At 43.3% G+C, this 26414-nt stretch overlaps 1 protein-coding gene across 7 annotated transcripts in view; it reads right to left on the bottom strand.

Annotated features, from left to right (window-relative positions):
• Nucleotides 1-26414, bottom strand: part of HSPG2 (heparan sulfate proteoglycan 2) — a 933800-nt gene that overhangs the window by 677392 nt on the left and 229994 nt on the right. For all 7 annotated transcript variants that reach the window (XM_069240056.1, XM_069240057.1, XM_069240060.1 and 4 more), the window contains exons 4-10: nucleotides 19599-19708; nucleotides 16019-16077; nucleotides 15205-15365; nucleotides 7678-7803; nucleotides 6420-6539; nucleotides 5200-5475; nucleotides 3472-3591 (exon numbers count right to left, since the gene is read on the bottom strand). In XM_069240056.1, coding sequence (XP_069096157.1) covers nucleotides 3472-3591; nucleotides 5200-5475; nucleotides 6420-6539; nucleotides 7678-7803; nucleotides 15205-15365; nucleotides 16019-16077; nucleotides 19599-19708 — 972 coding nt within the window. The remainder of the gene's footprint in view (nucleotides 1-3471; nucleotides 3592-5199; nucleotides 5476-6419; nucleotides 6540-7677; nucleotides 7804-15204; nucleotides 15366-16018; nucleotides 16078-19598; nucleotides 19709-26414) is intronic.

Here is a 26414-nt window from a genome sequence, read left to right as displayed (position 1 = left end):
TGCCTTGGTCATCCTACATTATAATCCTGTCTTTTGAAAAAAGGGTGATAAGGAAAATCCAGATTGTTAGAGGCCAATATCTTTAAATGACTTTGTTGTGAAAGATATAGGGTGGGTGCATTTTAATAGATTAACAACCTGGCCTGAAACAAAAACACATCCTCTCAGATCTACAATTCCGGTTTGCACATGAAAGGAAACAACTGATGCGTCTCAATATGTACCTCATCACTAAAAAGTACACTCTTGCCAAATCAGGTTTGAAACATAGGGGTTTTATGGATCTCACCTGTGCTTTTGACAAAGTAAATATGGATAAACTCTGGAATATTCTTTTGATCATGGGTGTTGACGCAAACGTGTATTTTTTACGCAATCGCCAAAAGAATAGGTCCACAATAGGTAGATACGTCGATGAGGAAACTTGCACAGAGTATTTGCAGGTCAAAAGTGGGGTTCGCCAAGGGTGCATGTTGGCCTTATTTTTGGTTACCTTATAAATAATTTAGAACAGTCCCTCCTAATTAATGGCGCAGATTTTCCCCAAGTCAGAAAACACCCTCTCCCAGTGTTACTTTACATGGGTAACACAGTTGTAATGGCTAGAACCACAATGGGGCTGCAAAAGCTCCTGGACTCATTTGTTCCATTTATGGATACCCAGACTCAGCGACCAACTACAATAAGTCTTATGTCATGGAGGTTGGGCCCAAGTCCACCAGGTCTAGAAGCTTTGGAGTGCAAGGCTATGAATTATCTATGAGCACTTGGACCCAAGTATTAACTTCAAAGAAAAATGTTTGTATCTGCAGTTGCATACAGCAGCAATACCTGGGGTATGTCGATTGCACAGTGATATTGTAAGACATCTCTTCAATGTTTCCCAATGTACAGCAGCATATACTGTACATCAAGAATGGGACCAAGTTATTTATCTGATGTAGTAGCCCTTCGTTCTCTTTTAAAATTTGGAGGCGGTCTGAGGCTAAATTGAACCAGGACTTAGTGGAGGACTGTCTTTCTCTTGAAAATGCTGAGATGTTCCCTGGTTAAAATGTACTGACAAATCACTTGCAACAATGGGGTGCACGACCTGTTTGAGTAACGTGAAAAGGTTACAGAACACGGCTTGGCTTAGACAAGGAAAAGCTTTCTGTCTATGCAGTAAGCAAAAAGACAAAGGGCCTGATTTAGCGGTTACTCCATCCCAATGGTAACACATATCCTGTCCACCGAAACATAGGATACCATAGGATTTATATTTCGGCCGATGGGATATCAGTCACCGCTGTGCAGAGAAACCCCTCTGCCACACTCTAAATAAGGCCCAAAGTCCGCAATTACTTAAACCCTTTGTATGAACGCATTTACCATTAAATACAGTTTCACATTGACCACCATCTTATATTCATATCGAACCACAATCACTGTTTTTTGTTAACAGGGTTTATGATGAATTTAATTAATCTGTGTTTGGCTGTCCCAAAAGGTTGGAACAAGTTTAAAAAAAAAAAAAATGTAGGACCTTGTGGCTGTAACCTAGTGTGTCCACTAGATTCTGTTCACTTTGTTATGTTTTGTGGTTTTTATGTCAAGCTTTCATTATTCCACTTCTAAAGGAGCTTAATTTTAAACAAGTGCGCCCAGCTCTTATGATTTCGCAACTGTTGAATAACGATTTTATGGTATTCTAGTGCAAATGTTTTACTTGAGATGTGAAAATAAGATGGTTATTTGATCTGTGATTTGAAGAATTTCGCACTTTGTAGGATTATGATCTTTTATTAATTTGAGAAAAAAACGACAAAGATTTGGACTGTTTAACATGGCTTTGTGATGTTACCGTAGCGGTCAATGGACTTTTGAAGCACAATCCGACCTGGCAGGAATTGGAGGTTTGAAATGGACAAATCATTACCCAGCAGTCAATTATTCTCAACGCATTATTAATCCACAAACTCTACATTATCTTCTCCTTAGTTAATGTTATTTTTGGATTCCTAAAGATACAAGCTTAAGAACTCTCAAATGTAAAAATCCTCATGACCTTGTTCAAAAACTCCCCAGAGGCCATTATCATATGTAGAAACATCAATATGCCTTTAAATACTTACTTTGTGTTTGTCATCTTAGTGATGCAGGTTTCATACCGAGAACTTGACAAGCCTATGTACTGTTGTGTGTTGCCTATTTTGTCATTTGTGCCAGAAGCTGTATCATAGATCCTTGCACTATTGTGGTGCTATGAACTGTATTTTTCCATGTGAAATTGACAAATACCAATAAAAAGAGTTATAAAACATAATTTTTCCACAACATGCGATCTTAGCTTGCATCCGACCAAATGCACTTGCAAATCAGTCATGACCTTGTTCGAATAGGAACAGTCATCCTGAACTGCAAGGCCCCAAGTAAATACCAGTGGCTGAGATTAATTCTAGCATTCTGTGTTCACTGATGAGCCACAATCAAGGTGAAACCAGTTTTGGGTTGTTTCTGCTCCAGTTCATGGAGGATCTGGCCTGGCAGTTCCGGCTGGATTGTTCCTATTGGTGCAGGGTCAAGATTTATTTGTGTATGGTTGAGTCCAAACTGAGATGGCATCGTTTACAAAGTAATGATTGACTTTGATGTGGCCTGAGTAATTGCCAGTGGCTGTGATTAATTCAAGTATTTCATCCATCACTTTTTTTGTATACATCAGCAGGAAATTCATTAACTTATATCCTCATCAAGTAACTTGACACTCCCGCAAATATTCTTAGTAAATTTAAACCTGAAAAAAATATTTAGATCTGCCTGATGAGCTACCAATAATGTTCATTTAGGATATGTTACTTGTTCAGCTTTATTTTTTAAGCTTGTTGGAAATTCTATACATTTATAAGTATTCTTTCTTTAATCACTATGCCAAAAGCCTTCTGCTCTTTACACCCAGCTGAAAATAGTTCCGTTTATGTGGATTGAAATGTCAATTCATATAAATTTCATCTCAAGCAGAAGCAATATCATGCACCATCTGAGTCTGTATAACATGGGATTGAACCCCTATTTCCTGCGAAGCACCATGTAAATAAGGGCTCTAAGACCCAGTTTGTTTTTGATTCTTGCCACTGCCTTCATGGCACCCTAACCATGAGGTAGCAAGAAGACTGCAAGATGTACTAAAGGGCAAGTCAAGAGTAGAGACTGCTAGCCCCGCTTCATGTGCATGGTGCTGCATACTGCCTTTTATCATCACACTAGGTCTTTCAGATTAATCAGTCCAGCCAAGTAACTCTTCCCACTGAGAACAGGTTAAGTATGAATTCATGAATGGAACCCTTAGCATGGAACATATCCATGAGTGATAACCGGCATAAAAGGCCTATTAAAGCAGCAACAAATCGTGGCTGAGGAAAGAAATAGATATGAGAAGCAAGAGCATCAGTCATGCAAACATGCAGCTAAGCGTCATGTTGGTACACTTACGGCAGTTGTACTCATCTGACCGATCACCACAATCATCATCACCATCGCACCGCCAGATCTTCAAAGCACAACGCCCATTCTGGCATTTAAATTCATTTGGTTCACATGGAGATGGCGTACCTGGAGGGGGAGGCACATTATTAGGATAGCCTATATACTCCTGCTGTGCAGCAAGGGTAAATAATTATTGCAACTAAGAAAAAAAAAGGATAGACCATCTTGTACAAGTCTCTCAAGCAAGGCCTTTGGCAAAATTCTCAAAACTAAATGTACCCTTTTAACACAAAATTCCAGGAGCTACTTTAGAAATACACTGAGAAACGGGACTCGCTCAACTCAGTACAAGTTTATAACAATCATCAGCCCTCTTTAGGATCCAGCAGACTTCTACAAAGAAAGTATAAGATCTGATGTTACGTTGTGAAACGTTGACTCTTTAATGAAAGAATGCTGCATCAATACTACTATCTGTTCTAAGTCCAAGAGACTTACTTTGTATGTCCTCTTTAGAATCTACACCCACAACTATACACCTAAAGGTCTACTTCCCACGTGATTTCCTACTGTGCCTCTCTATTCTGTGATATCAGCATCAATGACAAGCTTTTGGTACCCCAAATATGCAATGCTGATGCAAGATTGCTTCAACCCCAGCTGTCTTTGTTGTTCAACCTCATCCCAATCCACACAGTTGTCTATCAGAACAGCTCCCTTCTAGCTCCTCAATTCAGATTCCAAGGCTTAATCTAATAGCACTCTCTTGTTCCAGTCCGCACCTTCCACTATCTCAATTCATTGTCCTCTTGTTTACGGTTTAATTGCTCTCGCTTGGCCTTACTATCCCCATGTCTTCTCTTATCTCTTCACTGTCCTTTCTTGTCTTATTCCACTCAACCCTATCTTTCATGAAGGCCTTACTCCTTAATAATCACCTCATTTCTACTCAAGCCCATTCACACTAACTTACTCTTTTATTCATCCACACTAAATTGCAAAGTCATTCCTTCCAGACACAGCCTTCTCACGTCACTCCTAAGTCTTCGCCTAAGAGCATCTTTCTTCATCCAACTCTTCCCTAGCATTCTCTCTCTCAAGCAGTTCCCTTTCACCCCACTCCACTTTGGCACCTTTCTTTTCTTCCTCGCCATCTCAACCTCTGCAGTATTTGTCTTTATTTCAATCCTTTCTTGTGGTTTCCTACCATCTACTAAGACCTAATTTCATTGCTTTTGAGAGTCCTTCTGACCCATTCACCATCACCAAGCAATTCCTCTTCATCCTCCTATATGTCCCCAGCATCCTACTGTTCATTACCATGCCAGTCTTCACATTCCTCTCCCACTCCTACCTACTACATTCTGCTCACCATACTCATGTCTACTGTTACTTTCTCTTCACCTAGATATCCCCTCATGCCCCATCACCTCACAGCCCACCTAAAATTTCACATTTTCTCCAAAGGTTCTAGGTTCTTCCCACTTCATCAGGCTTTCATCGTTCTTCCATCGAATTACACCTCCAATGTACTAAACCTTTCTCCCTGCCTATCATGACTTAGTCTATTAGTAGTTTACATGTCTCCCAAGGTATTATTTATTCGTCCTTCACCCCACCTCAAAATACACTTCTATGCTGTACTTCATATCCTGCTCTTTTCCAGGCCTGAGAATGTGTCCCTCGCTGTACCTCATCCCTGTCAAAGGACAGCTTCACCTTCCTTCTACTCACCACAGTTAAGCTCGTCACTGCCATCCTTGCAGTCCCTCTCTCCATCACACAGATAGTCCCGGGGTATGCACTGCCCATTTGGGCACCGGGCTTCTTCGCGTAGGCACTGCCTTGGACCCACATCAATTGGAGGCTTAGGAGTTGTCCTCCTAGGAGGCGTGGTTGCTGGCACTCGCCTAGTTGTTGTGGCTGGGGCAAAGGTAGTTACTGGCACATAAGGAGGTCTGGTAGGGGGTACTGGAGGTATCGTCCTTATCCGTGGAGTAGTGGGGAAAACTGTGTAAGAAAACAAAATTAAATTGAAATCTACACCAACATACTGTACCTTGTTGAATTATTTCTTGTTATCTTGAGTTCTCTATTCCTAGTTCACTGAATGGACAACTCCTAAACTATGTGTAAATGCCCAATCATGCAATAAGTCTCAATATGGCCAGGCACCACTCAGAGGTGGACTTCAAGTGTTAGGGAGTTTGTCACTAGAGCAGGGATGAGGGAAGCTATATCGGCGTTAACCAAATAGCCTCAAAATATATCTTTGCATTAAGCTAAATGGTGTTTTGTAATAAATGTGTGCTTTTATCATAACTGGGATGGGAGCTACATAGTGGTGTTCTGCTGCACATACTGTAGCAACCAGTATCTAAATCATTGCCAACAACAAAGACTAGGGTGGAAGAATTCTAGAAGTTCCTAGCCACGCTCCTAGAGTACACTGTGGTCACTCACAGAAGCATGAGGCGCACAGATGCAAACTAACCCTTCGAGTATGACAGAAAATGCCCAAAGCATAGAATGACATATGTTGGCATCCTCCAATTATGGTGCCAACCACATGCCAGTTTGAATACGAAGATCAAGCACAGACAACAACATATTCTGGATAACACACACCAAAGTTTCTATGTTATTATGGTGCCTAATAGGGAACAGCCCAGCCCTCTCTTTTAGTAGGGGTGAATGAGGACTGTGCAGTGTTCTTGTAAGTCTCTGTTACACCTATCACATGCATATTAGCTTAGGTGTCATTGGTTTCATCGTCCAACATAACAAAGCAATGTCTTTGTTCCATAAATGTTTAGGTGGATAGGAATCTGGCATGCAGGGATGCCCCATCTGTCTCGCGCATAAAAAAATAAAAATAAAATGGGGAAAGAGCATAGTAAGGACATTCAAAAGGAAGTTCCGACAAATGATGCATTTCAACTGGAGAAACTTACCACATCCATCTTCATCAGATTGATCCCTGCAGTCTGGTCTGTAATCACAGCGGTAATCTTGAGGAACACATTCACCGCTCCCGCAGGTGAACTCATCACTAGAGCACTGGCCAACCACTTCTGTGGTGCAAAGCAAAAAAAAAAAAAAAAAAAAAAAAATCAAAAAAAGGAGGGGTGGGGGAGAGACAGGGTCGACTTCAAAAACAAATTCTTCATCTATTCCCTAAATCTCAAAACTAACCTGCAACAATGCAGCTATTACAATATTCGGACTCACACAAAGAACCCAAGCCCTGAAATCCATTCGCCCAAATCACTCCCATATCAACATTATTAACAAATCAGTCAAAGAACCCAACTATGTACTAGAAATGCCCAGCTGAACTAGGCACCTGTCAGCTAATATTACCTGATTCATGAACGTTGTCTTTCCACTCTGGGCTATTAATCAAGAACGGTAGACAATGGTATCGCAGGTTCTCCACCCTTGTTGATTACCATTTCCATGTTTAAATTCGCCCATGACGGTTGGATAAGAATCTTCTCTTCTCTCTGGCTTTCCTTTGACATCCCCAACTCTTGCAATATGTGTCACATCTGTCCTCCTCTACTATCTACCTTTGCATCAACAGAACCCCCACAGAGTAGTGAAGCAGCCCCTAAATCACGGCACATAGACCCAACACTTCTCATTATGATTCTTCTCTACACCACTGAAAACCTATCAGCAAATCCACTTGCATGTTCTGTATTAGGGCTGCACACTTCATTCCATCAATAAGCAACAATGTGGGACTTTAACATGGTTAACAGCTCCAGGGCAAGAACTTTGGGAAACAGAGGCAAAAGTAATTTTGCTGTTTTAGCACGTTTCTGCCCCTAGAAGCAAGCCGCCAGTCACAATATTGTGCAAACTTGTGGCTGCTCACAGGAGTATGTACGTAGTATTATAATTATTTGACACCAGCCCTGATCTGAAACTAATCAAATTCCTGCTGTGTAGAAAATATTAGCACTCTCAGGAAGAACCGCTGGCACTTCCACATTTGTGTCTGAAAGAGTTCCACACAGTCCTAGGATTTACTGGAAGAGGAGGATAACAAACACCTTTCATATTATCGGGTCCTAATATGAAAAGACCATCCCTTGGAGGAAGATTTTCTAGTTCTAGGGGGTGCCAGTATCCCATTTGTTGCAAGTCACAAAGGCCTTAGCAGCTTCAACCCACATTTAACCCTATTATTAAACACCATCTCACCACAGCCATCTTCATCAGACAGGTCTCGACAGTCTGTCCTGCGGTCGCAGCGGTATTCGGCAGGTATGCACTCCCCACTCCGGCAGGTGAACTCGCTGCTTGTGCATTGCCGTACCTCTGGAGTGACTGTGGGAAGATGAAAGACAATGAGTGTGAAGTAACTGACACACAATGTCCTCTACAGAAAAAAGCACTGCATAGATCAAATAAAAAGCACATGCACATTCACCTAGAAAAACAATGTGTACATAAAGATTTGATAGCAGATGTAAAGGTGATCGTTGTGTGGGCAGAAGTTAAACTGTGGCCTCCAGCAGTTTTCTTAAAATTTCCCAATCTCTATCCAAAGTTGTTTTTGATTACTATGGCAAGCGTTTTTTAAAACACGCCCTAGGCTCTCCATATATACCAAGTCCCACCTCGGCCCTTCCCTTATAGCCCCACTGCCCACCACATCCTTACTTCCTGCACCATTCACTCTTCTGATACTCTTCACCTTTCATTTCTCATCTCAAAAAGAGGAAGCTATATCTTCTCACTGTTGGCAATTGTCCTCTGAAACTCTTTGCCCCCAGCTCCCACATAACAAGGGCCACCACAAACCAATGAGGAAGGAAAATACAAGATGCCGCTTTGCCCAACCAATTACACACATTGGTGTGGTATCCACAGGTAACACCTAGGGCTTTTAACTACTAACCAGTTGTATGTTTTTAGTGATCCTTAAACCTTGCCTATTTTTTTTTTTAGAGGTGCATCAGAGGCAATCAGGATTGTTTTATAAGAAAAGTAAAAAAAAAAAAAAAAGTACACACAACACAGAGGAATGATATTAGCACATATCCAACCCGGTTGCCGGATCCACTATCACACCATCATGCCACATCAGCACAAAAACACATATTTCCCTAAGTCAGACATGAATCCAAATACACTACTCCATGGGACCTCGACTCAACAAAACCATGCAAACACAAAAGCAAGCAAACAGCACAATCCACACAAACAGAACACCACAATAACACCACCCAAAGCCAAAAAAAAGTAGCCTGGCACAATGCCACTCAATCAGCATACCACCAGTGAGTAATCATTCTATACAAACTCCCTTACACATGGGTGTGTGTAAGGGCTAGACACATTGTGCACTACTCTGTCATTCCCCATCTATCGGTACACTTGTACCTTCACATGAAGATCGTTTCTTAAGTTACTTTTTTTAAGCCGATTTTAATTTTTACAAATGTTGATATCATCTCTTTTAAAATGGCTACTAAACATAAGATCAGTGTTAAAACAGGTCCATATTTGACTCCGATCACGTCTCATTTCAGACAATCAACAGCTGCCAAACAAAATCTAAATGGCCTGGCTTCTTAGGGCTATATATTTAGATATAGATATGGATGATATTTATCCATCACATATTTTTCTACCTTTCTGATATTATACTTATTTTTTCTTTTTTAGGCATCTTTCTTGAATTACAAGTATTATTTAGATATATATATATATATGACAAATATAAAATATAAGTTTATTAATTATTCATTACGATGTGATAATCAAGTTTGTTTGACTATATTCATGTTATTTTCCTGTGAATGGAGTTCTCTGTCCTAGCAATTGTTTAGAGTTATGTACAAGGTTTGATGGAAACGAATTAATTTCAATTAACATTTATTATTAGTTACAGGTCTCAGTCAATGAGCGGGGTGGTAATAAAAGCAAATGACAATCAAAAGCTGTTAATATGATGCAGCCAAGGGGCATTAAAGCAGAAAAAGACGGATGGATGGGGATGCTTGAGTGAATCACAACCACTGGTAAGTGATTTGGGCATGTTAAATACTTTGTCTTTAGGTTATTTCCCTCAGCAAAGAGAGAACAACACAAAGTGCAAATATTTCTTAAACCTGGTGCACAGTTGAGCATATCAATATCCATACCACTTTATGGAGGCTCAATTAAACAGCAAAAAAAACATGGGCGACAATGCTTTATCTTTTCACATTTGCTGTACAGTTACAGCACTGTTAATTAGCTTGGCCGTATCAGTACAACAAACATTTTCAATGCAACGGGTCTCGCATTTGTTCGACTTAGAGCTATTAGCGTTATAAAGCAAAAAAAACGCAGTGCAATCGCGCTATGTAAAATGCAGCGCGATCGCGCTGCGTGGAAAATAAACAGATAAAGTAGTCCTGACTCCAGGTTGAAAACATCGAGCCTCGTATGTTTTTGGTACTTTACCAGTGCTGTGTAGGTGGGCTAAACACTGGAAAAGGCATGACGTATGCATGCCTTTAACAAATGAAAGCAAGAGGATTTTAAAAGGCAAGCCCATGAACCAATGTAAGTGACTGACGTGGCATGGGCGTGGTTTCAAGCCCAAAGAGAGATTACAGAATGGACTTTGTGCTTGCCTATAAAAAGGCATCAACCAGATGCAAGTTGGCTTGTCCTGTTTAACAGAACAGTCCAGTCCAAACTGCTAAGCCTTACCTCCCTCTTTTTCATCTCTTTACCCCCGTTTAACTTATTTTCTCCTGCACGAATGACAAGACAATGCCAAATTTGGACCAAATCTATCCAGGGAGTCAAAAGCTGCAGACAAATTAAAAAATGATTTTCACGTGCTGCTGTACCATGTCTACAAGGTGTGATACCAAGAGGCTGATGAAATAGCTAAAGCTTTTCTGAAGGCAAACCCTAAAAATCCATCCTGCGAGCAGAAACCAAAAACTGTCTCAAAGCTGGAACACTAGGCCCAGATGCCAAGGGACTCCAGCTCTGCTGTGAAACTAACATCCAGCCCTCATTCATCTACACTTGCATTCCAGGAATTGCAGTGTCACTGCTGCAGTTATGAGACGAGAAGAAGAACAGCTGAATAAAAGCCAGGAGTCGCTGAAGGTGTCTCACAAGAAATCAGGACTCTTGGACTTAAAAGGCTCCAAACAATCAACAAATCAAGTCTACTGTTTGTAGCGCAGGCACTCAAAAGAAGCTCAACATGCTCCACAAACTATCACTTATGTCTAAGACAGCACCCTTGAAATGCAGGTCATGCAGGAATGTGAATGCTGCCTTTGAGAAGCGTCCCTCAAAGAAGGGGCACATCAAAGAGCCTAATTCTCTGGATTCCTTCCTACTAAGGAGGAGTATTATGAATCCTGGCCCCATGTGCATTCAGCCAGAACAACTTTGTAAAGCAGCAGAATACATGCCAGGGGTACTGATCTGCCAGTTGCAAAGCCGTGCGTAAGAGTCCAAGGCGGTCCTAGAGTCGCCCACTGCACACAAAGCACACTTTAGACTCACCTGTGGTCTCCTCACTCTCAGTGGGAGGCGGAGCTTCAGCTGCAAAGGAAAATACTACTGAGTGGCACACACAGGTAAAAAGATGGGGAAGCCCCACAATATACAAAGATGAAGGACACTCTGTCCACTGCTCTGCAATGGTCTGTATCCACACCGCCCCATGCAACAGCTAGAATGTAACCATCGGTAAGAGATGCACCCACTCGTTCAAAGCTCCATATCCGAGAAAGCAGTTATGGAGGGGAGTGTTCGCCTTTCCTCCCTTACACACAAATTGACAGAAAACCTGGGTTTCCAGGACACACAGAGCATGCAAAAAGTCTGTGGTGAAACTTAAAGTCCACATTTTTGTCTACCCGAGACACAGGAATACACAGGAGAGCAAGTATTCTTCAATACTACTTTCTAATCAGTCCAGTTCTCTTCGGCCACAGAAGAATATCTGCTTATTAACAAGTATATGCTTGAAATACTTACATAAATGATTTGCAAAATATACCATTAAGGAACCATGCGAATCCTGCTGTCAGCTCTGTGTGCTTTCATGAACAAAAGGCTGGGGAGAGTCGGGTTCCCTCACTGACTGCACAAAAAGAGCAAGCATGTGTACGACTGGAGCAGCTTCTGGCTGCCTGTAACAGTATTTCAGAAAGAACGAAGTCTAAATGTAACTACTGCTGCTGTCACTTGCTTTTTTCATCAGTTTATTTGGTTTATTTTAACTTTACAGGATGTACAGAGGTTATGTTTTCCCCTAACTCCAGTATGTGCACAAGAGATCTTTTGCATGACATCTTACGACAAGTGCCCCCATTCCCTTGAACCTACTTGCCATCTGTTGTGACCTTGTGCTGCAGGAACGAGGCACAGGGTGACTTCTGACCACACCCCGTTGGTAGTACCTCAGCCACTCCATTTGGCTGTGCCCATCCGGCACAGGACATGGGCGTCAGGGACTCTGCGCCCAATAGCCCAGTGTCCAGAACTCACTTGACATGGCTTACAGACATGGCTGGGAGGCGCAAGTAATACTGCCTCCTCTTGCTTCCATTTCCCCTCCCCCGTGCATCTGCCAACTCCCTAAGAGCCAGCCTTCAGCCATGCTCTGTAGGCTCCTACCACAGGGCATGGCATCTGGTCACCAGACACAGCTGCAGTGCTCACTATGTCTGTTCATAAAGCAAGCTGGGTGTGGTATTTTGACGTGCCCTGAAAGTTCTGAGGTAAGGGTGTGGCTTAGGGCGCTCATTACCCCTTCAACCCTAGCGGCCACTGTCATCAGTCTTCAGTCATGCTTAGAGTGCCCTACTTGCCTTATCTTGTGCCAACTTCCATGCCTCCACACCCTCCTGGACATGGCTCACCTACAATGCCTTGCAGACTACCTTAGATTTCAGAATGTGCTTCGCAATGTACGCTCCTACTTCACAGCACTAGGAAAGGGGAAAAATGCACTGTCAGGGGAGTCAGGATTCTGACCCACATTTCTTCCATAGTCTCTTGAAAAATTACAATCAACACCCCCCCCCGTCCCCCCCCCCAAAGAAGGAATAAGTAGGGCAGACCAGTTTGCCCATCTTGGGAGTCTGCATGGCCTGGTAAGGGACAATGACGGGAGAGAAATATAGCAGGTGTGTATGTTTTGGAAGAAGGGGTAACGATAAGATTAGCCTTGAAGGGTTTAACAGTGAAAACAGAGCCTATCTAGCTGGCTGCTACTTGGTACAATGATAAACTGTGTGGCACAGGTAATACATGCATTTATAATTATTTTAATTATCAGCTGTTACCATGGAACAGAATGAGATTTATCAGATACCTAGAGTGGGATAAAGTGATCTCCATTATGCGATGTCTTATACCCACTCACAGTAGGGAAAGAAAAGTGACGGATGAGCCATTTAATGACTAAGGTTTTTGATGAGCCAAGAGAACCCACACTGAAGTTCCAGCTTGTCAATTTAAGGAACGATTACACTTCACAACTATATAAACTCTCACAGTTCAGAAGGCTGCCAGCCTAGTGTAGGAGGCTGGCTCGGTTTATGGTGTACACCTATGGGGTGGTACCCTCTACTGAGTCCAGGCAACCCTTGGTGATAGTGTTTTGGTGCCCAGATAACTAAAGCTCCAAGGGTAGCTGTGGAGAGCAGTTCAGGCTTATCTTAAGAAGTGCAAAGTGCAATACCACAGTAGTCAGACAGTGATTGTCACACAACAAAGAATCACACCAGGTGTTGCAAAAATTAAGTATTCTTCATTACAACACTACTACTACTACACTAACTTCGGTATATCTCCACTGGAATCGGTGTAGTTGCATGATTCCAACATGTTTGATGTTAAACATGCCTAGTTTTGGTGAAGCCATTATGTAGTTGGACTACTCGTGTAGACTAGCGTTGACAACACACCTTAGGGTGGCTTCCCCGAACTTACAAGGCCCAGGAAATGAAGCCTGGGTTTTGTAGGGGCACCTCTGCTCATGAAGGAGTACCCTCATACTTAGGAACATGCACCCTACCCTTCCCTTGGGCTGAAGGGCCTACCAGAGGGGTGATTTAGTGTGCAAGTGCAGCAACTTAGATATAAGGCACGCCTTATATCTAAAGTGCAAAGTGTATGCACCATTTCAAATGGGCTGCAATGGCAGGCCTGCAGACACAGTTTGCATGGGCTCTTATGGGTGGCATAATACATGCTCAGACCCATGGGCGACCCCTGGTGTACCAATGCCCTGGGTACATGGGTGCACCAGAATGCCAATTGTGGAGTGTAAAAGTTACCAAACAACCACATTTAGAGGAGAGAGCATAGACACTAGGGTCCTGGTTAGTAGGATCCGAGTGTACTACAGTCTAAACACACGGACACCGGGCAAAAAGTGGGGGTAACTATGTCAGAAAGATGCTACTTTCCTACATCTACCCAGATGTGCAAAGGTTTTTTGAGGGAGAGAGAAAATGAGTTATGAATATTTATTGTAATTTCAGTTCAGGCACTTGAATCAGAAGATAGTCTCCCTCTTTTTTTATGTCCACTGACAAACTACTGTATCAACTTCCTTATACTCCATTTTGTCATCATTTGGTCAGCACAAGTGGGCCTGGGCTCTCATCTTTGGACACCAACTTAAATAGGGCAACAATCCATGAAGCAGTTATTGATGATCCTTTTTTAGATGTCATTGCATTTTAAATGTGTATATCGAGAGAACGTAGAATTGTTTGTTTAATCTTGTTTTCGCCTCTGTATTACAGGGGTACTTTATGCCCGACGAGTGAAGAGTAAGAGGAAATACATCCGGTCTCTGTATAGGTTTAACATCAAGCCAACTTGTGTTACAGAAGGATTTCTCCAATAACTACATTTTTTTCATTGAATTTGTATATAGCGCAGGAGAACCAAGAGGTAAAGATGTGCTTCAGACAATACCAACAACAGACATGAAGGCCGTACATCTAACAAGAAATCTGCACGTCAACATATAGGATAAAGGGTGCTAGGGGGGAGGCGGAACTTGAGATGTAAACAGGATTCGAGGATGGGGTGAAGGAGGTGGGAAAGGAGATGAGGGCCAGGTAAGGGGAGAAACGGGGGTGGGGGACACGAGAAGGAGGGGTCTGCGGGGAGAGGAGATCAGTAAAGGAGTAAAGGTGAAGGTAAAAAGGAGAGGCAGGAGGGAAGGAAGGGATATGGGAAAGGGGAGGAGGGAATGACAGGCAAGGAGTACTGGGGATGAAAAAGGAGGCACGTATTTCACCACATGCATTCATGTTCTGCGCGGGAAGGGCGGGCTGCCTCTCATTTCCAGGTCATATGCTTTCAGATACTGAATCGGGGCATTATAGGGAGAGGTCTTTGTATTCTTCAACTAGATGATCACACCTGGCAACAAGTGCACTGCAAAGGGAAAGCCTAGCTCAAGGGGCACATTGGCAGTCCTTTCTTACCTAAAGGCGGTTTATTCAAAGTGATCAAAAGAATGCAAGTTTACAGAATGTGAATGGTGGCATCTCCCAAGCACAGGCTCGAGCCGCGATCATCACTCCAGTCTGGTACAGAGGATCAGTGCCATTGTTGGGCAGAGAAGTAATCCCCGGGGAGAGCACAAGGACCCCAATAGACACTTCTCACCCAGCAGACGCCGCCTCTCCATCCCGGGGGGGGGGGGGGGCCTGCTCTGATCTCTGGCTCACTCACCTGCTCCGAGGCGTCGGAACTGGAAGCCGGTCACTGAGGTGATGTAGCTGCCGATAGAGCTACTTTCGATGACTGAGTACAGCACCTTCCGGATCTGTTCGCTGTTGGAGTTTCCTTCAGAGCCCACGTCCAGCTCCACAAACACGTAGCCGTCGATCTCCCTGCAGGGTTGGGTAAGAAAATGTAAAGGTGAACGGATAAATAGGGCTGTGCAAACAACATTCGAAGCGCCACTCTGGCAACCTAGGATTAAAGATGCCCCTGTGCAAAATTAACTTTCAGGCTTCGGCTAGGCATTACAGGCAAAATAAAGTGGACCACGGAGATTCTTTTTTTTAAATCTGGGTTTCCTTAACGTTCACAAATTGCCTGAAGTAAGAAAGAAAATACGAGATGAAGTCAGAAATGTACCTCCGGTGTCTGATGGAGAAAAGAGAGGGTTCTGTTGGTGTGAACTGTGGAGTAAAGTCTCTGTGGTGTAAAAGGAGTGCTAGAATGAGGAGTTCGTCATCAGAGCGGTGGAGAACAGAAAACGACTGACAGGGAGGAGAACGTTTATCATGAAGTCATATGAAGTGAAATAGAAACTTGTGGTGGGAGGTAGAACGGCCCTTGTGGCTGTTGCGAGCTGAGAGCAGCGAGTCCATGCCATGTTTACAGCATCAGTGTGGTGGCGGAGGCAAGTGAAGGGAACCCTATTTAGATAACTGTATGTACAAACTTCTTTTTAATGCCCTTTACCCCCGTCAACGCCGAGTGAAGAAAATAAAAATAATAAACTTTGACAAGCGGAGGAAGATCAGCAAGTACTCACTTGATAAATACCACACTGACAATCTGCTCTCCAGGAATCTTGTAGTATTCCGACTCCAGCTGTTAAGACAGGGGTTACAGTGATATTTCAGTGGATGCACTTAGATGCCCCCTCACCCCAATGCAATCTGCAAACATTAAAATCCTCGCCCAGAGCCTACAGAGGGAAGATATTTACTTGGCACACTATCAACAGACTGAATCACCTAGTTTATTGACTGCAACCACGCAAATAGCTCCAACCTGCATTAGGCAGCTTAGTTACTGACTGTTTTGACCTGAAAATGACAGATTTTCAGATACTGATGCAATCGTTCAACTTGCAACATTCAATGGGAAACCAGATTGTAGCAGCCACAGGCAAGTCTTATCCAATTACACTCCTCCAAGGGATCAACACTATCACTGCAAAACAATCCCACCCTTACAATGCACAGGACGTCTCCATTATTCACGCATCGGTGCTGAGATGGAATTTTGTGTCAGAGGACGTGTCATGCGAGTGCTCCTGCAATACAGCTACTGGTAGAAAACTTTGAATTATCGAAATAATCATTGATTTCCTAAGTACCAGAAATTAAGAAAACTGCATGGGTAGACGTTTCAGCTGCTCCCGCTCTCATTCTTGGTCTCATTACCAGTCATCCCAAAAACTTTGATGGAACAGGTCTTTGGAATATTTGTGAGGAGTAATGCCCTATTTCCATTAGCCTGTAACAATATCTTTCACAAAACACGGCATCTGCAGTTCTAAATAGTTATAGTTATAATTTCCATCTTGGTGTGCAAAAGGGATGCATTAGGAGGTGAAAGCCTGCGGCCTTAATTACTTCTATTCCATCAGAAGATGTGCAATCGAGCCATGATTTACAGGTACCACAAGAGGACGTCTTCTGAACTAAGGCACTCTAGAGTACCATACTGATCGAAGCAGGTCAACTCTTGTAACAAAACGTTGCTCTTGGCTCAGTGCAACCCACCAGACGCATCAGAGGAATTCACGGAGGTGATGCCTACTGTAGACCACCTACCAATGTGTAATCGACTAAGAACTTTATGGCAACTGGCCCCTGTCCAGCCTACTTTTGACAAGACTAAGCAGGAACTAGCCTCCAAAATTACCTTTGTTTATTCTGCGCTATTCAGTTGTGAGATCTGCCACTAGTCATACATATTTGCTTTGTTATTACCGTATCTACCACGTATGCTTACTAGTCTAACATGTGGCTTCACACGTTTTTATATTTTTTTATTTTACCAGAAAATACTATCTAATGCTATTACCAACAACAGTCTCTTTCACTCACTGTTGCAACTACATTCTAACTGTGCCGTCACAAAGAAACATCCCTGCCTTTGCACTGTGTTAGAGAGCACTCATTCATCCTGCTTCTCTCCGCTGTACAAATCTGTACATCCTAAAATATGAGATTTAAATCACTGATTAGATTAGCCACCGGTCTCTTCGTGGTCGCCAAGTGTTTACCACCAGCAAGTAAGGGTATCTTCTACATCCAGAGAAAATCTGCTGCATACACAAGCATACCCATGAAAGAAAGCGAGCATCTCTTCTCCAAGGGAATCGCTAGTATGCACAAACTACCTCAACGTCGTTTATGAGGAACCATCCCTTAGGACTAGTGGCCTCTAGGATCCTGTCACCTGTAAACAACTCAAGAGAACATGTTCTGGGGAAAAAAGCCTTATAAGTCCATTTCTCTTTACATGCTTCTAAATGAGGCCTTAAGTCTTTAATGTATTGCAGTACAACACAAATCCCTAGGGATTACTATGGATCTGGGGTATCAATAACACCAGTGATCCCTGTGATAACCGTATTGTGAGATAAACAAACACGTTTTCAAAGAACAACCAAATGTTATTAATTTGTGACATGCGGGCTTAACTGTACTTTTGATATGAGATGCATATATTTCTATACTTTGCACACAAGTGCCATGATTGTCTGAGCACGGAGGATAGCTCTCACCCCATTGAAATTTTATGTAGTTTGTCTCTGTAGTTATTTTTTTTAATTTAAAGATTTTAAATATATAATTTTCGACGATCCCACATAACTATTATCATCATATTTACCACTGTGCTTTGAAATATCGTTTAGAAGCCGGGGCAGGAATGAGCTATTTGTATATGTTCATTTGAAGCATTACCAACATATATGCAGCAGTTCTTATACGCAAGTTCTTTTGGGCTTCGATCACTGTTGACACAAAGAGAACCTTTGCAAGTGCAAGCAGTGAGCGAAAAAGTGATGCAAATGAAGACATGAAAAGGTAAAAATAGAGTTTCTTCATTGTTCTAACAGTCATGAATCCATGGGTTACATTTTTCCACATGTATACATGAACTGGGATTGGACCCTAGTCCACTGCTATTGAAACCACAGGGCTACACTCTGGAAGAGCTGTTCAAACAGCGAAAAATACTTTTCTTTTTAACTTTCATGTCTTTATTTGGACCCCTTCTTCCTTCGTCATCACTACTTGCTGGGGTGAAAGTTCTTTATGCGCCAACAGTGATTGGAACCAAAAAGGACACGTGTAATGACTGCTGCTGTTCCCAAATGTCCAAACAAAAAAAATCTTCAAATATATTCAAATATTTTCTCTTTTTAATAACGCTGTGATTTCTTCGCCGGAGACAATGCATTTGGCCACATCGTACAATTAGCTTCTGCACATGATTCAGCATAGGTGGCATATCAACTTTTCGCTTTGTTTGCTAGGTCCAGCCTCCCCTGCTCTACAAAGGAGCTTCCCTTGATGCAATATCTTTGCTGAAAGGGAAACTGACAATGCAGCAAAGACAATTTTGTCAAAGCTGAATGACATGTGTGCAACTATTTTTGGGGCGGCCCATTCATCATTGTATTTTGTATTATGGGCAGGAAAAAAAAAAGTAAATAAAAAAAAAAAAAATCTGTGATCGCCCCATTTGAGCCTATACAAGGCAAAGTGCCCGTCACTGTCACCAAGCGACACTGTGGCAGACAGCTTCCCATTTCTAAATGAGGAGAGAAAATGGTCGGTATGGCAGAGAGGGAGCCTTGACGATTAATGGCAGAGTTTCAGCTCTCACAATCCCTAAATACTCCCCCCCCCCCCCATGACTGGTTCCCCTCTAAAGGTCACAGTAATACTAGGTGACCATGTAGGCCTCCACAAGTAGCGTGGCACCAGATACCCCCTACAAACGGGAACAAGACCCTATTTAAAGGAGTGAGTGTAGGTAAAAAATAAATAAAAAAAATGGCAGCAAAAACCCTTGCACCTCCCAACTTCCCTGCACGACAAGCTGTGCTCTGGTGGATTCATTGATAACATGTGCACCTGTGCAATGGGGCAATAGGGCTGTTTCCATGTCAGAGGTGCAGGCAGCCCCACAATGGAAGCGTAGGGTTTATGGAAGGAAAGTAGGTCAGACGTCTGAATAGCTAGTCACAGCAGATCATGGGCTGTTGCCGAGTTAGTAACCTCCACCACTTCAAATACAAACAATTGTATCCAAATCTGCACTTCACCCACCCAGAAATGATTGGTAAGGCATGTCAGTTCACTTACCGTATCCACAACAGCCTCGGAAACCTCCCGAAACTCCTCAGAGGAGGCATTTTCCAGATCAGGGGTGAATTCAATGGAATTTGTGAAATTCACAAGAGCCCGATAGTACACTGCAAAAGAGAAAAGAGGGACTAGTCGTCAGCACAAGCTAACTGCAATAACTGTCACTTCTTAACAAAATCTGAACCTCTCCCTAGTGTCAGTCTGTGTAACTCATTCCTTTTGTTCCGCGTGAAACATCCAATGAGCTACTTAACTGGGTCCCACAGGGAAATCCATATGGTTACAATTGTCACCTCCTTAGTCATTAGCCTAACACCCAAGTGGAAGAGGCATTGTAGCGATAATGGGCCAACCAGACAGAACATGGCACTGGGTCACTCATCATGCAAGATGAGGGCTCTGCAAGAGTCCTCCTGTCCTAATACACCGGACTGCTTGTTTCCTTAAGAGAAAGTCCCTCACAAAGTACCAACTTAGAAAAGCATGCAATGTCAAGCCAGAGGGCTTGCTGTAACCAAACTACTGGTAACTTGCAAAAAACATATTTCTACAACCAAAAAAGCTAAGGTTTCTATTACCGCCTGTAGTAGAGGTCCGGGTACCACATGCATAAACTGTGTATTGTGCAAACACTGTATCCATTACCAGGGTACTCGGCCAATTTTACACCATGAGATCAGTGCTGTGTTCCCATTAGCCCACCACCAGTGCGACTTGAAATTCTGTCGCAAAAGACAGACGGCTTTCACACATTCATTTAATAAGCATGCCGTGCCAGCCTTGGGCACAAGAAACAGGTCCTCTGCACCCATTACCTCAACAAACATGCCATGGAGTTACCAAATAAACGCTAAACATTCTCCATGCCAGTTGCACCAACAACATAACCAGTTGGCAACCCTGCCAACTGTAAACACTGTTTAATCACTGCCAGAAACCTTGCTGTAACCAGACCCCTGTTGCATTTGTGTGGTCTACACCTTAATATACCAAATGATAGGATATACCACAAGCGGCCTTTCCCGTATGCGCCCCAAAATATAGACCAGGCAAACAAGGAGCTCGTTCAGTTGCAGCATGGTTTCTTATATAGTATGTGAACAAGTGAGCTTTCAAATGGGACAGAATCTCATTAACATGTAAGCAAGCGTTTGTGTTGCCTGGCACGGTTCTGATAGGCTGTCTTGTGACAAGCGGCTGTGCAGCTAACATGGCTACTCGGATGAGTCCGTCCTGGCTGCGTGTGGATGGGGTGTAGTCACAACATTCCGAGTCACCTAGTTTTCAGGAGCTGAGGGAGCTGAGGGACTGCAGAAGCTACCTGGCATGTTTTGTTTTGAGAAAGGAAATGTACAGATTTGTGCTTCCAGGTGTTTTTCATGAATTAAGAACTGTGGCAGATAATTATGGCTGCTAAACTTAAACCAAAAAGTCAACAAGATAACACACCCGCCGCAGACTTTGTAGGCTAGGCCTTTATCTAGAAATATGCACATAGACGCATGCCTAAGCTAAGAGGGAATGGGCTCATGTGTGGAACACTATGAAGAACTCCAAAGATGCAGGATGCCATTTTCAATCACACAAGATAAAGCATTCCAACATAGCTCGCTCAGCACGGCATGGCTTTAATGCAAAAGAATGCATACAAATTCCAAGGCAGTACAAAACTTTCAGAATCTCTTGGATAGTAAAGTATACACTTTGTGAATAAAGAAATCCATATGATGACAAAGTGGGTAAATTGTGAGTGTTCTGCTAAAAGCTATCATGGACGTCTTTAGAAGAGGAACTTTTGTGGGCGGTGCCCCGCCTGGAACTCCTGGGCTGATCACTGCCTAATTACGGTAAACATTATGAAACAGCTTAACAAGCACGCACGAATTGTTTATTTCTCAAATGCTGAACTCTGCTCACCAAACGACCTCTAGACACACACCTCACTTCCGAATCACTAGTTTCACAAAGGGGTTTATTTGGAATAGTTCAAAGCACTAAGTTGTTTACTTCTCAGCATCGAATACCAATGTACTGCTCACAACTTATAGTATGCAGCACAAAAAAAGCAAACGTACAGCAATGTCAGGTATAGCACATATTGACAAAATTACAAAAGGAATAATTAGCACATACAAAAAGTACGTTAGGCTCTTATCGATTACCACGTAGAACAAAGTGTCACAAAAAATGAACCTCAAGACATCGCATATAACGAAAACACGATCCACATGTCGTTAAACACTTGGCACCGGAGAAACCGGAAAGGGGAACACGAAACGTGACATTCCCAAAGACACTGCTGCTACCTTTGTCTACACACAGTGGGTTCACAGTTCTCAGGGCTACCACAAGGGGGCGCTCATCCCTAACCCTACGTAAACCTGTCCCCGCTCAGGCGGTCGCTCGCTGACGGCGCTTCTAGAGGTGGCAGTGTGAAACAAGTACCCGGTTATTAACAGACAAGGATGGGCCCACAAAAACTGGGACCGGCGCATAGAAGTCGGACACACAACTCAACAGAAGCTACGATGAAATGGCGAGTCAATGTGAAAGGATCGCGTATGCGGTTAAAGGCAAAATCGAAAAAAGCTTAGAGAGAGATCAGAAATAGCCACCAACTGTTAAACTACGCCCGTGAACGTGGCCTACGGCCTTGTAGATTATCACAGCGCTCAGAAACGTGCAATAAGGCTGTGTTACGCAGAAACAGAGAAGTAGCGGCGCTGGGGCAGGGCGAAATGCAGGGTAAAGAAGCCACGGGCACAACTACGCCCAAAGATAAGAATGAAATACCAGAGAACTTGACCACCGAGATAGCGAATTGGCGCTCAAATCAGAACAGGAAGAGGAAATGAAAGGAACCCCGAAAGAAAAGGGGTGACCTAAGAGAAGACAAATGAACAGACCACAACCCTCATGCCGGACCACCTTTAGAACCAAGCTACAGTGAAGCAAATACAATCAAGTAATGCATATGCTTAGTACTGATTACAAATAACATGCTCTTTGTCTTGTATTGACAGCTATAAAGAAACTACAATGAAGACTGAATACTTTTTTCATGCTGGTAAACTCATAACACCTACCCTGAACCTATCCCTATTCCTATTCCAAATCCCAGCACTGATGACAAATTAAACCTAGTACCAACCGTAGCCATCTCTCTACAGTACCCAATCCCCTCCTTGTCCTTCGAAAACACGCTAGCTGGCGCTTAATTTGAGCCGGTGGCTGCAGGTGGAGCCACCAGCACTCATTTTTCCTCAAATTGTGACCCAGAGTAAGGGAGAGAAAAACACAAAAGGAGGAAAGAAGGAAATAACCGTGATGGAGCCAGGGACAAAAGCTGTAAGAGGCAGATAAAGGGGCAGGGAGTGACTGGTTTTGGATTAAAGAGGCCCGAGTTGGGACCAGGACTACACACCTGTAGTATTCAGCCCCCAGACCTCCGACAGTGCGGGGCTCGGGGCTTCGAAACAAAACTTTGGGGCCAGCACTTAATCTGTTACAAACTGAGCCCGGATACAAACCCTAACTTTAGCCCTCCTCCTGGTCCCACCCGCAAATCACTGTTTAAACAATCAATGACAAAAAGGTGTCCAATATGTTATAGATTATCTTTAAGAAAGACTTCAAATAAGAAAATCTTAATGCATACTTATCACCTATATAGCAAAAAAATGTCAAAAATTAAGAAGTAAGTATACAGAAGAATTGGCATGATTATACATGTTTGATACATTAAACAATGAATAATTCACTGCAACGATATGCTGCTAACTAGTCAAGTCAAGTGCATTAAAGGGTACAAGTGTTGCAGGCTGCAGTTCAAACGCAATGGACTCCCACCATGCCAGCGCCACAATCTCTTTAGGAGTAAATCCCAAATTAGAGGCAACTGAGCAATGGGAAACACCCCCTAACAACCTCTGTTCATTATAATCTAATACATTATTATAGATTCCCAAAGGTCCTAACAATTACATGAATTTACTATTCAGCAGTGCATTTTAGTGTGCAGCAAAATGTAGTGAAATCAGGGTACAAATCAGGGGTGAACAATATTCACTGTTTTCGGTCCACAAACAGACACGTGTGGCTGGTTTAGATATGAAAACTTAAAATGTATAAATCTATTTACAGTCCCTAATTAAACCAAAGCTGCACCTCACTTTTGGGTGTAAAACAGGCCTGTATTATATGAGGGACACAATAGGCGTGTGACATCACTTCCTGTGTCGTCATTGCATGTGAAGTCGTTGCCTATAGCAATTAGTCCCCCCAGTAATTTTTTTTTAGGACTTGTGCCCTGAGAGCAATATAGATAAGTCAGGCTTGGACAGAGAAGACAGAAGGAGTTTCACTAAACATTCCAGACGTCATACCTTGAGCCGCAGCAAGCAACAGAACAGCTGCTCCTATTCTGCACAGGCTATTCCAAGGCACGGACAGCGGCAGCTGCTGCTTACATGCTTGAGGCCTACGGCCTAATAACCACAACAATAGCACCAGCACTCACGTTTCACACTCAATGGCCAGGCATTCTTCAGCTGTTGAATGGCATCCCGGTTGTTACACAGAAGGTGGCTACTGGGATCAGCCTAGTAACCAGAGAGTGGGAATAGGGAGCCAAGGAGTGGTGCTGAGGGGAGAGGGGAAACGTGAACTGGATTGGGGTGGTGACCAGTGAATGGACTAAAGTAAACAAGGGAAGGGAGTGGCAAATAGGAGCTGGGGGAAGAACGAGGGTGTCAGGAAGCTGGGGTAAAGGGAGCCCGAAACTGAAGACTAGAAAGACCAAGGAGAGTGGGGTTCAAAGAAAGACCGGTTAGCGCAGAATATAGCGCAGACCAGGAAGTAGGGGTTCAAAGGGGATGGGGGTAGACATCGAGGCGAACCAGGAAATGGTGAGGGTGGGTCAGTTAAGGTAAGGAAAAGGGTCAGTGCGACAACAGCGAGGTCTCCTTTATGTCCAAAAAAGATGCGCAAGAAAACTGGCGCACTTTCCGTGTTCGACTTCCCACTGCAGGTAAGTCAAAGGTAATGAGTCCCCCCTTAAGTGTTACATTTGGGAGAGCGGGATGAGCATGTGCAGCAGTCCTGTGGATGCTTGGTAAGATTCTAACCATATTACATATATGTATATTTACACTGATTCTGAAAAGTAAATGTAGCCTTCAAGGAAGATTCAGTGCACACCGAAGCTCTACAGGTCATCCTAAAAGCCGACCACCTGCACAGAATCCCCTGGCTACGATCCATCAAGGATTTACTCCACTCTATCGGGCTCGATGATCTCTGGAACTCACCAGCCACGTCAATCTTTCCCTCAAAAAGCGAACTAAAGAAACTTTACTGGCAAAGGGCCAACAACGAAGACACTCGGGCTGCACTCCACACTACATTATCTTGTGACTTTGCCAACCTAAAAGAGTCATGCAAGTACGAAACTTTTTGGGACCTAATCACGGCCCCAAGGGAAAGGAAACTGTACTTCCAGCTCCGCATTGGAACACTCCCATTAAGACTTTTCACCAGCAGCTGGTCACACAACGAATCCACCGCATGCCCTGCTTGTAAAGCCCCCGTGGAGAATCTCCCTCACCTCCTTTTTGCATGCCCCGCGTATACTGCCCCCCGTAGGAAATGGCTGGCCCCGGCATGCAGACTACTGGGAGCACGCTGCTCTGCGCTAGCTCTGCGAATCCTTAGATCAGACACCAGACCAACGCTAGTGATCGCTATCGCCAAATTCCTCGGAGCTAGTTGGCTTATTAGAGGGAAAACTCTCCTGGACAAAGACTCCAATTAAGACTGTCCCAACATCCTGCAGAGTGCATTTCACTTCATTTCATTTTTTCTAATTTCATTCCATTTTATTCTATCTCATTTTTATTCCATTTTAATTTTTATTTATATTTCATTCCCTTTTATCACCATATTTACCTGCAATTTTATTTTATCATGTGCATTTATTTGTATTTATTACTGCTCGCGCTTTTTTGGCTCTTGTAGCCGCAATAAAGCTTCTTTGAATTGAATTGATTCAGTGCACATCACATTCAAACACCAAGGCAGAGCAGTAGGCAAAGGAGCGCATGAGAGGTGGAGAGAAGAAATAGGCAGGATATGAAGAGACCGATCTGGATTTAGACGTGTGTAGTTGTAACAAATATAATGTGCATTAAAGACCTGCAGAGATAAGACCATGGATGCTAAAAATTAGGAAAACTTAAAAAACAGATGGGGGGGGAGGGGGGCAGAGAGAGCATGAATACGGAGGTTCAGAAACAAGAACAGGCTTTGACAGAAAGGGGTGATGTGCCATGGCTGGCTCCTTCCAACCAGTGTAATCAAGGCTATGCACCCTTATTTTAACCAACTTTGCCTGGGAGTGATCGAATTAGAGGCCAAGCACTAGTGCGCATGCACAGTTCACAGGGAGGCGCCAGGATTGTACTTGCAGGACTTGCACATGGTGACAAGTAAGCTGCAGGACGCATGGCGAATGAGGAAAGCCGCGTCTCAGAGGGTCCAATGAGGCAGACGGGCGGGCTTGCTGCTCTCTCAGGAACACCCATCTGTTTAAATCCAGCCAGGTCCTGGCGGTTCTTCCCAAGCACATTGAGGAACGATACTACTTACATAACTGAAGCTAACACTGTGGGAAAAGGGTGGTGGCTGTAATGTGCAGCCTTGTAATAGCAACAGATGACTACTCCAGTAGGAATATAGAGGGTGTAGAGATGCAGTAGCCTTCATACAGTCGCTGCATTATGAGTTGACCTGATGTTAGGCTATGTCAGTCGCAGT

Source organism: Pleurodeles waltl, chromosome 6, assembly GCF_031143425.1.
Source record: "Pleurodeles waltl isolate 20211129_DDA chromosome 6, aPleWal1.hap1.20221129, whole genome shotgun sequence".
NCBI lineage: Eukaryota > Metazoa > Chordata > Amphibia > Caudata > Salamandridae > Pleurodeles > Pleurodeles waltl.
Note: the sequence above shows the minus strand (reverse complement) of the source record. Positions and strands in the feature narration are given on the sequence as shown.